Raw genomic sequence first — 14,684 nt, 5'->3', positions numbered from 1 at the left:
ACAACAGCAAAAAAGATTCCCCCAGGAGTAGAGTTTAAAGAAACCCCTACTGCAAACCAGTTCCGGTTGAGGGTTGCTGGAGGGAGCTGTGTGGGGCCCTCAGAGCCCAGATACCTGTACTCCCATCCCCCAGAGCCCAGCTGCAGGCACTCCCCCAGCCCAGACACCCACACTCTCTTCCCTCCAGAGTAGAGCCACGGAGCACCCCCTTGGCCCAGACACCCACACACACCTCCCCACAGAGCCCAGCTGCAGGGCAGCCCCCGGCACAGACACCAGCGCCCGCAGAGCCTTTACTCCACCCAGCTTTTTTATTGTCCCGCCGGGGACATGGTGTGGTGCAGCCCTGCCCTTCCTCATCCTTTGCCAGAACTGGCTAGGTCTCCCAGGACCACTCCCGTCCCCAGGAGAACGAGGATCAAAGAGCATGCAGCCTGCAGCCCTGCCAGGCTGGACGCTCTGCTCACTGCGAGCTGGGATCTGCAAGTCCAGCAGCCCCTAGTGCGGCCATAAATTCTGCAGGGCAAAAGGGAATTCTACAGTCTGCAGTGACGCAGAATTCCGCCAGAAGTAATAACACTAATTTTGTGGGACTGGAATAAAGCTTACTGATTTTTTAAAAATGAATTTAGTGCCACCAGAGATTAGGAACAGCTCTTTTGAAGGATGACTTTACTTACGCTCTGAATACTTGAGAGAGCGAAATACTTTCCGCTGGGGGGTTACTCGTTTGATGTTTGGGTGGTCTTCTAGTGTCATTACTCCATCCTTCTGTTTCTCTTTGATCTGGATCACCTCAAAATCACTAGGGTAGTCACTGGCTGGGTTGTTGCGAGGTACAATCCTCCAGTTCTCTATATCACTGTTCTTCAGTGCGCTTGAAATAAATTTACTTCTAGCTTTAGCTGTAAAGTATCCATTGAAAGCCACAATATATTCTGAAAGCAGAATACCACACATTAGAAATTACATTTCAACCAGACATTACAATAGGCACATCTATACCTCCACCGAGATCTGGATCTTCCTCCTTATTATCAAAACAAATGTCTCAATCTCCCAAATGAAAATATTATGATTCCATTATTAAGATTATTATGGTAACTTGGATTTACGATTTATATAGGTTATGATTTTCAAAATAGTCTAGGGGTTTTAAAACACATTAATTTTAATGGAAGATACCATATTTGTCTAAATACGCTCAGACTGTTTGGAAAACCTCATACATAGATTAGTTCAGAAACTGTCACAAAAAAATAAAATAGTGAACACTTTGTTTTATATGGCCTTTTTGCTGTGGAATTTGTAAAACATCCAGAAAAAAATATTTAAATTGACTTTATATCTGCATTTTGAAATGTATTAAAAATAAGCCAACTAATGATGATGTCAGAGACAAACCCATCCTCTCCAAAAAAACCTTTTTAACAATTTGGAACCATCATATTGTGCACATTTTTAGCCTACATAATCCCATGATATTTTTACCATTATCTTGTCTTCTACTCCCACCCCCTCCTATTATTTGTCATGCTTTCTTTATGTATATTGTTTTCAGTTAGACTGTAACTGAAGGGGAAGGGGACGGGCTCTTCCTATATGATTGTAAAGGACTTTGCACAACAGGACCCCATATCTGATTGGGGTCGTTAAACACTATGTTAACACAAATAATACATAAACCATCAGCAGCATTTATCTAAGCTTTAAACACATTTTAAAAAACTGGATTCTTTATTACCATGTTCTACTACTGTCGATGAGAATTCCACTTTCAAAGTAAGACGAGAGCATCCAGGACATAGGTGGGCCTCATGAGAGGAATTTCCTAGTCTTGTACCCAGGTGTTTTTTGCCACAGAGTAAAATTACAATCAGGATCAACCAGATGTTTGCAAACCTCATGGTCATAAGAGAATATGGTTTCATTCCAAAAATTCCATATATTCAAATGACACGTTTTCTCTTTATAAATTAGTTCAAATTTGTATCAATAAACTTTGCCTTTGCTGTGCTGTTCAATTGGATAGTCTCAAAGTTTTGTCCAAGTTAAGCAAAAATCTAGATTTCATGGTTTTTTGAAGTTAAGCCTAGTAAACAGGCTTATTTCTTTCTACGTTTTTTCTCCATTTTGGATTAAAAGATTCTCTCACTCAGAATGTGATAGCTGAGTCCTGTACTCCATTTTTTGATGGGAAAGGTAAGCCCAAGGTAGAATTAAGCAAGTTTTTTGCAATCCAACCTGTAAAATAAACAAACCCACCAACGAAAATCATTAGATTTATCAAACATACAAAAATGTATATTACCACAATAACTGACATTCAGCAATTATTATCGGAGAAAAATCATTTAATTCTAGATTATGCTTCTCTTTGATTTTTAATTTTAATTTCTTTTATTTTTGTAGTTTTCAAAGCTGCTGACAAAGTCATTATAGGATATGTTTTGTATGTACTTATTAACAATTGTCTCATCATTCATTTTTGTACAACACTAAACACAATTGGACCCAATCCTGACTGAGACTTACGGGCACTATCATCTAATATTATTATTATTATGTGTATTACTGCAGCACCTAGTAATAACAGTATAACATGTATTAAATTGAGAAGTGTTATGGAAAGGATAGTATGAAGATATAAAATAAGATATTTTTGTTTTATCAACAGGATTTTGCACATACTGAGTTGAAAGCATAGGCAAATTTCACATCAGACATTATGTTTGATGGAAATTGAGGCTAAAGGAATGTAGTGATGATAAATCCAGCTTCATGTTGTCCACTCTTAGGCAAGAGCAGACCTTGGCTTATACTTTTGAGTGGAATTTTTATGGCATTTGTCTGTCAAGAGTCCCCTAAAGGAATTATTACTTCAAGGTATTTGCTTGTTTTTCCTGAGTGAAGGTGTTATATAATTCCAAATGACAATAATTTAGTAGAGAGTATCATGGGGGGATTTCAGTGTAACAGGGACTCTGTGAAAATGCTTTTCTTCTGAATCTAGGCCAGCTAGGCACTATAACATACAATACATTAGTATGAATTTGTTATTCAGAAAACTCACTTTAAAAGCAGCTAAAATCCTAAATGCTACACTGACATTTTATTTAGGGATTGGATTTAGGGATGAAGTAATAGGAAATCTTGGATGGACAGCTCTGCTGTCCCAACCAGAGATAGTGAGAAGCAAGTCATTTCAGGACATCCAACATCCAAAATTTTTGATCTGAGCTGAGTTAAAATACAACACAGTAAGTGACAAGCTACGACAATTCCATGCTGGCAATGCAATTTGTCCTGCTCCAGGCGAGTACCACAGCTCAGGATAACAGTCTTCATCTGAAAAAAAGAAAAGGAGTACTTGTGGCACCTTAGAGACTAACAAATTTATTTGAGCATAAGCTTTCGTGAGCTACAGCTCACTTCATCAGATGCGTTCAGACTCCAACGAGACTCTCGTTGGAGTCTGAACGCATCCGATGAAATGAGCTGTAGCTCACGAAAGCTTATGCTCAAATAAATTTGTCAGTCTCTAAGGTGCCACAAATACTCCTTTTCTTTTTGTGAATACAGACTAACACACCTGCTACTCTGAAACCAGTCTTTATCTGGTACAAATAGCACAGATGCATCGTATCTTAACAGATCAAGCGGAACATGGCAACAGGAATCTACTGAGATTTCCAATAAAAAAGTAGTTTAATAGTATAGCAGTTCATCAAAAATGCAGTCTAGAAATACCTGCTGCACTCAATGCAGGGAGCACCAGATGACACACAAAGCAAGAGGACAGAGACCCATCCCATCCTCACTGCAATGAGCCATTCAGCACTCATGGAACCAAGAGGCTGAAACAGTTCATTATTTCCAGTTCCTTATTCACCATACCATCTCCTAATTCATGGGTTCCCATTACCTCATTCAAATAACACAATAATTTAAAAATATATCAATATCAGATTAATTCTTTGGAAATTTCATCTAATTAATGTGATAAAATTTTAAATTAATAATTATTTATCAATTAAATAATCAAATACGGATTTGGGTTTTGACTAACTATATGTGACAAGATAAGTCTTGGTCACCCCAAGTGAAGGTAGCCTTAAAGGAAGAACTGACTGCAACATCTACCAGACTGCAGTAACACCCAGGCAAAACAACATGCCTCTGAAATAATATCATGTAATATAGCCCATTTGCAGTACTTTGCTATTTCACCTTTCAAAAAGCATATGTACATGAAAGCTCAGCTGCACCTAATATTGGTTCTTCAGAGAGTGGGTGTATGTAACTTACACCTCGATGTTACAGGTTAAGGCTGTGAGTTTGATTCCGTGACTTTCCGTGACTTCTGCAGCGGCTGATGCAGCTGCTTCCGGGGCTGCCCAATGAGCTCAGGCAGCCCCTGGGCCAGTCGCACCAGCCACTGCTGGGGCAATCTCAGGCCACTACCCGCCCCCAGCAATAGGAGGAATTTGAGTGGGGGACTCGGGGGTCAGTGCTGGGGATTGGGGCATGGGAGGGGCAGCGCTTACCTTGAGGGAGATCCCGCGAAGCAGCAACATGTCCCTCCCTCAGCTCCTAGTGCTGCCTCCACCTACAGGCACTGCCCCCGCAGCTCCCATTGGCCACTATTGTTGGCCAATGGGAGCTGCAGAGCTGGCAGCATGCGGAGCTAGGAGCTTAGGGAGGGACATGTCGCTGCTATCCGAGAAGCCTGGGAGGGAGCCTGCCAGCCACGCCAACCCTCTGCCCCAGCACCAGCGGGGGTTCCGGGTTGCTCACACATGCGGCGCTTCCCGGACCCTCCACCAGCACCCGCAGCACTCCCAATATTTACTCAGGGGGAATAGTACAAGTCATGGATGGATCACAGGCTGTGAATTTTTGTTTACTACCCGTGACCTGTCCATGACTTTTACTAAAAATACCTGTGCCTAAAACATAACCTTAACTATGGTTAGCGGAGATGCTAACAGCTGAACAAAGCAAACATTTCACATTAGGTGGCCTTACTTTCTCCACGTACTAAGAGTAACTGGTCATCAGCTGAAAGAACAAAAAGCTGACTATGACTTTGGTTGGGCTTTAATTCTTGCTATTACAGAAGTTATCAGCCAGATGACTCCTATAAGTTATCTCAATGCTTGTTTTAAGTATGTACTGGGAGAGGGCAAGTGATTTTACAATAATACACATTTGCATAGTGCATATGATTAAAATAATAATATGTGGACATTTAGCTAAAGTGAAAGATTTCCACTGATTTCTTGTATGCTTCTGCATTCTGTAAAATGGGAAAACAATGCATGAATGTAGTGAAATGATAGCAGACTCAGCATAATTTTCAGTACAGCATATTTTACTAGACTGCACTAAAAGAGGTAGCACAATGTGTACAGAAAAAACAGATATTCGTCACTTAAAACATTCTTGGATTTGATCCTGAAATAGTGATTGAGTGAAATGAGGGAGCAACTTGCACAATTCAACTTTTGTTAAATTGATTCCATCACCTAGTCTCGAAAAAGATGATCAGGAGAATGTAAATTCTCCTCCAGCCATACATTAGGGTACTGAATTTCAGAAATACTGTTCAAGTATGTCTCAGTATGACCATTATGGATTGGCAATGTGCTATATGCAATAAAATGGCCACTAATAAGGGACAGTAATACCACTATTGAAAACTGGTTCAGAATAGTGAAAAAACAAGGTCTGAATGACAAACTCCTTGAAGAGCTTCAGAGTTTGTGGAAATTATGAAAGACACAATTAAAGATAAACTATGTGCAACTGCTATAGGCATCTTGAATAACTGTAACAGGAAGGAGAAGTCCCAAGAAGAAAGTAGCGGATGTTGTTGCTGATTTAGATATTCCAAAGCCTCATACTCAAGTTGAGACCTGAAATAAATGTCCACATTCAACACCCAAGAACTGAGACAAATATTTTAAGGCTCCTCAAGGGCAGCTGTATAAACCAAAACATTTATTGTCCTGTCCTCAACAGAGTGGTGTGGCCAAACTGAAGAAAGGCAAGGTGATATTCACCAACACATGCCCAAGGGATAATCTACTGTACATCATTAATATGATAATTAAAAAATATCAGGCAGGTTATACTATTGAGGTTGAACTATTTCAAAATAGAGATGAAGTGCTGCAAAGGCTACTTACAATGAGTGAGGCATTTCACAACAACGGGAATGCAGGGAAATTATGATAGCTTACAGTTTCAGAAATTTACAGGAAGGAGTGTGTAGGATTGCTATGGAAGGGAAGGAGATACGTTGACTTCCCACCTCTCCTATTTCTTTAGTACAACACGGTACTCTACATGTTGTAGTTCAAATTTCCCCCAAAAAGAAAATGAAATAAAGCTACCTAGTGTTTGATAGATATATATTCTCACATTATATAATGTCCCTCTACTAAGCACCAATGATAGAAATTTACAGGTAATTTTTCAAAGACAGACTTTCATTTGTATGCAATTGATCATTGAAAGATGACCCTTTACTTGCAAAAACCTGCATATGCTCCAACCTGTACACATGCACTTTCTGAGTTAGCATGTGTCTGCATGCAAGTTCTAGAATTTTTACATATAACCCTGTTAGTCTTTGTGCACATGGGCAGGTTTTGGATTCTTCAAATTGCACACACAGAAGTGCTAGATTTTTTTTTTAAAAGTGTGCTGGTGTAATTTTTTTTTTTGAGCGGGGGCCAGAGAGCAAGTTTTTATGAAATATACTTAATATTGTAAATACTGTAGTATTTCTTCATTTTGTTATATTATTAATTATATTAAATTTGCCCTATAGCTTATACGGTATTAAGAACATTAATTATATTTTTAAAAATCCTTGGAAATTATATATAAAATACACAAAGCATGTGATAATGGTTTAATATCAACAGTACATTGGACTTATGAATAAAGCTTGCTGGGCTTTTTTTTTTTTTTTTTTTGAAAATGCGAATTTGTGAAAACAAAAAATTGTGTGAAAGGGTGAATTCCAAAAAAGTCTTTTTGAAGATTTCAGTCTCGCTTTCTCTTTGCCTAATGAATATAATTATGCAAGTGGAACAGCTTCAACAGGAGAGATTAAGAGAGAGATGCTGACTCTACAGACGGGTGGTTTGGGCACTTGCCTGGGGTGTGGGAGACCCAGGTTCAAGTCCCTAATTCAGAGTCAGACTCTCCCCTGTGAGATTTGTTAGTCTCTAAGGTGCCACAAGTACTCCTTTTCTTTTTGTAGCAAGGTAGACACTGTGTTACTTACATTGATTGTTATTGGCCTCTGGGAGCTATCCCATAATCTCCCCCGCCCCCCACTTGCTCTGGGAACACTGGAGGTGTTGGATCTCCTGGGTCTGGGGGGGAGAGAAGAGGCAGGCACAACTCTGATCCAGCCATAAAAACACTGACATCTATGAGCAGATTGCTTGGGGCATAGAGCAGAAGGGCTAAAAGAGGGACCACCAGCAGTGCTATGTGAAAACCAAGCTGTGGCAGGCAAGGGAGGCCAACAATCGATCTGGTATGGAGCCACATATATGCTGCTTTTACAAAGAGCTGAATGCCATCCTCTACAGGGATCCCACCTCCAAAAGCCCCATGGATATTTTGGAGAAGCCTGAGTCACAACTCCCTGCCGTGAACAGTGAGGAGAAGCTGGACGAGGAAGAAGAGTATAGGGGACAGGTTACCAGGGGAATCCAGCTGGGCAGCAAGCCAGGACATGTTTTGACTCCACTGCAGTCTAGCCAGTCCTGACAGTCGAGCATGGGGGAGCCTGATGCAGGGGAAGGAACCACTGAGAAGTATGCAGTTTTCTTTGAAATTACAGAGGTGGAACCTGCAAATTAGCAAGACACATCTGTCGATTTACTCTCTTTTACTTGTGCTAAAAGAGGTAATGAAACAAACAAGAGAGGTAGTATTGCTTTCTGCTTTTCAGTCCCCGCTAGAGTTAGGCAGAGGGGGCCATGCAAAACAATTTGTTTGTGTGTACTGGGATGTCCTGCGATATATACAACAAAAATAATATGAAGAAAAAGCATAGGCACATTTGACCCCCCAATAACCTCGCTTATTAACCATGTACAAACATACAAAAATTAGCTGAATGCATGCTGCATTTCTGATTGGTTTCTGATGGCTTGCAGAATGCAGTGAGCACATCTAGAGGAATCTCAATTCTCTTAAAAAGATATTACCCTATTGTAATGCACTACAATTAATTGAACTAGTGAGTGACTGTAGTGTTGCTTTGAGATCTGTACAGTTGCAGTGTGGCTTGGTACACTTTAATTTTTTTAGAAATGGGAGAACTCTTCATTTGTGGCTGGAATATCTCCACTTCCTCAGTCATATCTAAGACTTTGTGTCTGTCACGGAGGTCATAGGTTCCATGACTTTTGCAGCAGCTGTTGCGGCTGGCTCAGGGGATGCCCGAGCCAGGCAGCTCCTGGACCAGCAGCAATAGTTTGGGTGTGGGAGGGGGCTCAGGGCTGGAACAGGGAGTTGGGGTACAGGGTGGTGCAGGGAGGGGGGGCTCCCCAGAAGTGGCCAGCATGTTTCTGCAGCTCCTAGGCAGAGAGCACTACCCCCGCAGCTCCCATTGGCTGTGGTTCCCAGCTAATGGGAGCTGTGGAGCCAGTGCTCGTGGCCGGGGCAGCACACGGAGGCCCCTCAGCCTTTCCTCCCCCAGTAGCTGCACGGACATGCCGGATGTTTCCGGGGAGCTGCGTAGGGAGTCTGCCAGCCCCACCAACCCTTCCCATCCCAAGCACCCACAACATCCCCCGATCATCCACCCTGAGCACCTGTGGCCCCCCAGCCTAAGTTGTAGTTACAGGTCACGGGCCATGAATTTTTGTTTACTGCCCATGACTTTTATTAAAAATACCCATGACTAAAAAGTAGCCTTCGTCATAACAAATGTCTTACACATTTAAATTTTGATAAATGTAGCCATTTTTCCTGTTCTCAGTTTGTTCAGGAACCTTTATGTGTAATCACAGACTTCCTAATATCTAGTTGTCTGTATAATTTCTGTGAGAACATTACAGATGGATTTGTGACAAACTAGTTAAATACTTTAGCAAAAGGGGTACAACATTTGGGAGAGTTTACCTCAGAAAAGAAGCTTTTGTTATGGATACAACTTATCCCAGCTCCTTGAGAACCATCTGCCGGTCACTGGGATGGGTCACTTTGGGTGACCCAATATTTGGTTTGTCCCATAGAATCAAAACCCAGCTCCATATTCAAGCACCACCTAACTGTAAAAGTGGGGTGAAGGAGTGATTTGGCAGCATACTGGGCAGGAACAAAGCGTTGGGATGGGGGGGTGGCATGCCCCACCTCCTTCATGACAGTCTGACGCTGTCGGCCACAGGGCCACGTCACTTGAGGTGTCCCCACGAAGCATTTTGTCTTGTGCATTCAGCTGTTGTTAACTAGCCAACTACTGATTCTGATTATCCCCATGTTAATTTGATGACATTTCTATAGAATTAACCTTACCCTGATACACTTTTAAATAGTTTGGGCCCTTGAATAAGGAGCTGGGGAAATGGAACCAAACCCACTTCAGACTCGTTGAGAACTGTATGCCCCTCCCCCCAAGCCGCCCCTCCTCCTAAGAGCAACCCTACATGCCCCCACCAAGTAGCTATGCAGCTTCCTCACCCCCCTAGGGCTGCGCTGCAGGCCCCTCACCTCATTAATGTGAGACCCCCTTGCTCCCCTACATGCTCCCTACGGAACTGGGGTCACCCCCTCTCACACATACCCCCCACCTCCATAGCTCTCTCCTACCCCTCGATGGCCCCCCACACGTTGAGCTCCATCACCCCCACGCCCCGGATGACGCGCCGCCTCTCGAGGCGGGCCAACGCTCCCGCCTCCACCGCAACACCCTCCCTACGTCACCGCCCCTCGCCGCCTCTAACCGTCTCTCCCCCGAAGCGCTGCCTCCAGGGCCGCCACCCGCCATTTTGAGCGGTGTTTACTAACAACGTCTCGCGAGAAGACGGCGGCCAACCTGAGTTGGGAACTTGACCGGACGCTCAATGTCGGGGGAAGGGGAGAGGAGAGGCGCATGCGCAAGACTCCGGCGCCAGCCACCGGGCTTTGCGCCCGCATGTGCGTCCGGGGTCTCGCGAGGCTGGGGGCGGGATACCGGAAGCGTGCGCCGACGGGTCACGTGGCGGCCTAGGGCCGCTGCGCCCGTGTCCTCGCTGGCGCTGGTGCGTTCGCCACGCTCGCGCCGCCCAGGGTGGGAGGATCCAGGCCCGCAGCGATGCCATGCAGGGGACTGGGGGCGGGGACGGGGGGGGGGGAGATTTGCGGGGCGTAACGCCTGTGGTTGGTGCTACACGGACGTCGAGGCAACCGGAGCGCTGGAGGGGCATCTGTGACTGGGGTTAGGCAGACCTGTAAGTTACTCTTCACCCGGCCTCCCAGGGAAGAGACCCGGGGGGCACACGGCCAGAGAACACGTCTGAGAAAAGACTAGTGAATTCCTCAAGCAGACGAGGGAGAGCCTCTCACAGATCATAAAAAGAAAAGGAATACGTGTGGCACCTTAGAGACTAACAAATTTATGCCCATCTGTTTGCATTTGGAGAGGAAGATGATGTCTGTCTGGATCTGTACGAGTTTTTTCATGAAGTTGACAGATTTCCACTCCATACGGCGAAATTCAGTGCCTTGCATAAGGACAGGTTTCAGAGTAGCAGCCGTGTTAGTCTGTATTCACAAAAAGAAAAGGAGGACTTGTGGCACCTCAGAGACTAACAAATTTATTTGAGCATAAGCTTTCATGAGCTACAAATAAATTTGTTAGTCTCTAAGGTGCCACAAGTACTCCTTTTCTTTTTGTGAATACAGACTAACACGGCTGCTACTCTGAAACCTGTCATAGATCATAGAATACCAGGGTTGGAAGGGACCTCAGGAGGTCATCTAGTCCCACCTCCTGCTCATAGCAGGACCAATCCCCAATTTTTGCCCCAGATCCCTAAATGGCCCCTCAAGGATTGAACTCACAACCCTGGGTTTAACAGGCCAATACTCAAACTACTGAGCTATCCCTCCCCCCCCTTACAGCTTGTAGTGTTAAATCCAGTCCCGTCTCTTGAGGAAATGCACTTGTATTCATTCCCTAATTTTCAAAAAGCAAGCCCACTAGAGTGGCTTGACTGATGTTAGGAATTTTGAATAAAGTTAGTCTTCCAGGAGAGGCAGCTGTATTAAATTTTCTATCTTACCTTTAACCGGCAGGGTCTATACGGCCATGCAAAATAAGACCTGCGTTGTTCTCTTCTGACTCCTAGGGAGTGAAGGCTCCTGCAGATGCGTATGATAAACAGCACTGCAAGCTTCTCCGCTGCCACTATACTTTAACTCTGAGCTGGAAGGACCACTTCTGGAAATGAGGGGAGCCCTGTAAATACACAGGTATCTGCTTTAGATCTGTGGATGCGGATATCCATGGGACCATTTCTGCAGATGCGGATACAAATTTTGTATCCGTGTGTGGCTCTGAGGGTAAGAGTGGGTGGGCAGCTTAGAGGAACTGTGGCACGGAACCTCCACCTGCCCTAGGTGAAGGGCCTGGGAGGCAGGGACAGGGCCTGCTTGGGCCCCACACCCAGGGCAGGTGGAGGGTCTGCCACGGCTCCCACAGCTGCCTGCCCAACTCTTACTGTGGCTGGGCTGTGTCTCCCAACTGCCCCTGGCAGCTGTGGGGAGCGTGGGTTGCTCCACCTTCCCTGGGCAGGGGACTGCTCGTGCCCCCCCTCAGGGCAGGTGGATGGTCTGCTGCAGCTCCACACAGCTGCCTACCTAGCTCTTACCATGGCCTGCTGCAGTTCCTAGCTGCCCCTGTCCCTGGCCAGACCTGGGTCGGGGAGAGAGTTGTGCTGGCAGCTGTAGGGAGCCTGGGTCCCTCCACCTGCCCTGGGTGGGGGGGGCTGCTTGGGACCCCCACCCAGGGCAGAGTCCACTGCATCTCCCCACAGATGCCAGTTCTTTCCAACTGGGCTCTGGGGGCAGTCCTGCTGGCTCAGAGCCTCAGTCTGGCCTCCAGCATAGGGCCCTGCAAATTCACGGATATCCACAGATAATTAGCCCCTCTGATGATGCTAACACTGATGGCACAGTTAGAAACTACTATAAACAAACAGTTGTGGCGTATTGTGCAGTTTAGACCCTTAGTCATAGCAGAGTGTGTCACAAATATTTTAATTATTAGTCCTGCAGCTTCAATACACCTTAATAGAGCAAGCTCGATTCTACTGTGGTTCACACATAATCAGCTAATTATATTTAAGCTAGCAATGATGCACAAGCTGAGGGAAAGGAAATAACTTCCAGTCAAGACTCATGTAGAAGCTGATAGTAGTTAAGAAGAAAAAAGTGTTTTCTTCAGTCAATTGAGCACATTTGATCTGGAATTACAAATAGCGAGCTCCTCGGTGGCAATTTTAGGCACATGACAAAGTATATTATATAACCAATGAACACATTAGACAGTTTTTATTTGACAGTATAGTCAGTTTCATATACGTTGTGTGTCTTGAAAAGCTGTACGAAGATGCACTATATACAGTGTGGTTAACTAGAAAGCTTTCATTTCACTATCACTTGTAAAGGTGGATACCCCTCTCCCCTTTAAATAATTTAGTGATTATTTTATTTAATTATTTAATTCTTTTAATTCTGATGAAGGTCAGAAATTGATGGCACTAGCTAAAGCAGGAAATCACCTTAGAAAAAAAGACACAGTGCAAAGTTCTTCACAGTCCTATCCTAGTGCAAGATGTGCATTATTTTGCAATACATATAACAGCTACTTGAGACCACCAAACTCATGTCACAAATGATCACAACTGAATTGGGCTCAAAAGGGGTCCATTCTTAACATACAGTTTCTCTCACTTATATCTAATTCTTTGTTTTTAAGTTCTCTGACTTGGCTGTTTAAATTTCTATGGAACCTTTATTTGATGTTGCATTCACATGATATTTATATCACATTCCTTTTTTAGTAATTGATACTTGTGGTATTTAACTTGATTTCAATTACTTTTGAAAAGTTTGTAGCCTTTAGATGCATTGCCATTTGACTTTTATAAAAATCAGTACCGTAAGTTAAACTTCTGATTTAATATATTTTTACATATAGTTTGAGAGTGGGCAAAATTAAAAGAGTTTGTTTATTCACAGGTCACTGACTAGGACCCCAATTCCTGCAAAGACTTATGTGAATAGTTTGAGTATCGGCCTATTCATATGCTGAAAGTTGAACATGTGAAAGTTTTTGAAGAACCAGTCACTTCTATCAGTGTTTTCTTGAAGACAAAAGTTTGTCTTTCTTTAGTAAAAGGTGTAGTTTGTGTACACCATTTATGCATGTACGCAGTTATCTAAATTAATCTTGTTAATGAGCACATGAGTCAATACCCAAACCATATAGGCTTATATGAAACAGACAAATTAGAGTTGTTAGAGCCAACTGAATTTCACTCTTGGCAGTAACTCAGAGTCTGCCAATCACTAAATTAGCATTGCAAATATACTAAACTAGCATTGCAAATATACTGAGTCATAAAGCACTTCATAAAAACCTGTGTGAGTATGAACTGTCTGTATATTGGATTTTAAAGGGATCTGATCAAAAATACCATAAGGTATGTTTTAGAATTAGCCACCTTGTAACAGATTTGTAATTAGTCACATCAGCACCCATTCTTTATTCAATTGGGGCTGAATTCTAATCCCCTATACAAAATAAATATTCAGGCTTTGCACAGGGCACCTATGGTAAATGGAGTTGGGGGGTGGTGGTGGAGAATCCTACTTTACCAACCTGCAGCTGGCATGAAGGAGTCAATTCTATTTTGCAGCAACAACTGCATCATCTGGGTTCTATCAGAGGCTATAACCTGCTATATGCCCTCCACTGGGGGGTTCTGGGCAATGGATAGATGTAGTTGTTGGACCTATGTGAACTCTCTCCCTCCATGTTGCTGCCATGAAGCACTGCTCTGCTGTGCAAGAGGTGCAGAGTACTCCTGCATGGCCTACCTCCCTCAGTGGAGTTGTACATTGTACATCTACTGCTCTTTAGGCCTGTATCCCACACAAGAGGTTGGCACTGAATACAGGGCAAATCATGTCCTCATGGGTAGCAGATCTATTAACATAAATTAGAAGATATCCACTGCTCTACCAGACACTACATGAAGTTACTTCTACATAATTATTTTATATTTTTAATGGTCTCATAACAGTTAAGGGGGTGGTAATACAGAATCCTAATGATATTACATTGAAAACTGAGTGATAAATCTACTGTGCATAATTCAGATTCTGGTTTAACATGGGATTTATATCTAGACAACAACAAAATAGCACATTTGACTCCCAGAAAATTTAGTTTTTGCAGTGAGTATTAACACCATAGTATATGATAACAAGGTGGACAGCAAGTAGTAAAAAATGCTACTAGTTGCATAAAAACAAATGTTATAAAATTAAATAGGATTTTCCACTTAAAGAAAGAAGACCTAAATATATTTAAAAAACTCAAAACTCCACCTTAAATCGGACTTTTTAAAATAGTTTAAATATCTGATTAAATTCTTCAGACA

General features: G+C 43.1%; 1 protein-coding gene and 1 long non-coding RNA gene across 8 annotated transcripts in view; one reads left to right on the top strand and one right to left on the bottom strand.

Annotated features, from left to right (window-relative positions):
- The window catches only part of MBTPS1 (membrane bound transcription factor peptidase, site 1), a 50,659-nt gene extending 40,486 nt beyond the window's left edge, over positions 1 to 10,173 (bottom strand). For 2 of the 6 annotated variants that reach the window (XM_043495041.1, XM_038368565.2), the window contains exons 1-3: positions 9,978 to 10,121; positions 1,745 to 2,244; positions 681 to 938 (exon numbers count right to left, since the gene is read on the bottom strand). In XM_043495041.1, coding sequence (XP_043350976.1) covers positions 681 to 938; positions 1,745 to 1,931 — 445 coding nt within the window. In that variant the 5' untranslated portion in view covers positions 1,932 to 2,244; positions 9,978 to 10,121. Of the gene's footprint in view, positions 1 to 680; positions 939 to 1,744; positions 2,245 to 3,109; positions 3,327 to 9,156 lie in introns of those variants that run through there. The other 4 variants (XM_038368562.2, XM_043495043.1, XM_038368561.2 and 1 more) reach the window with 4 other exon arrangements.
- A 211-nt stretch (positions 10,174 to 10,384) lies between these two features.
- LOC119841258 lies at positions 10,385 to 14,680 on the top strand. 2 transcript variants are annotated; one of them, XR_005288469.2, is made up of 3 exons: positions 10,385 to 10,463; positions 11,364 to 11,487; positions 13,258 to 14,680. It is a non-coding gene; the product is annotated as an uncharacterized LOC119841258 (long non-coding RNA). The 2 variants fall into 2 exon arrangements; XR_005288470.2 differs by having other exon boundaries at positions 10,386 to 10,463; positions 11,311 to 11,487.
- Positions 14,681 to 14,684: the final 4 nt, after the last annotated feature.

This window comes from Dermochelys coriacea, chromosome 12 (genome assembly GCF_009764565.3).
Source record: "Dermochelys coriacea isolate rDerCor1 chromosome 12, rDerCor1.pri.v4, whole genome shotgun sequence".
In the NCBI taxonomy this organism is placed as follows: domain Eukaryota; kingdom Metazoa; phylum Chordata; order Testudines; family Dermochelyidae; genus Dermochelys; species Dermochelys coriacea.
Note: the sequence above shows the minus strand (reverse complement) of the source record. Positions and strands in the feature narration are given on the sequence as shown.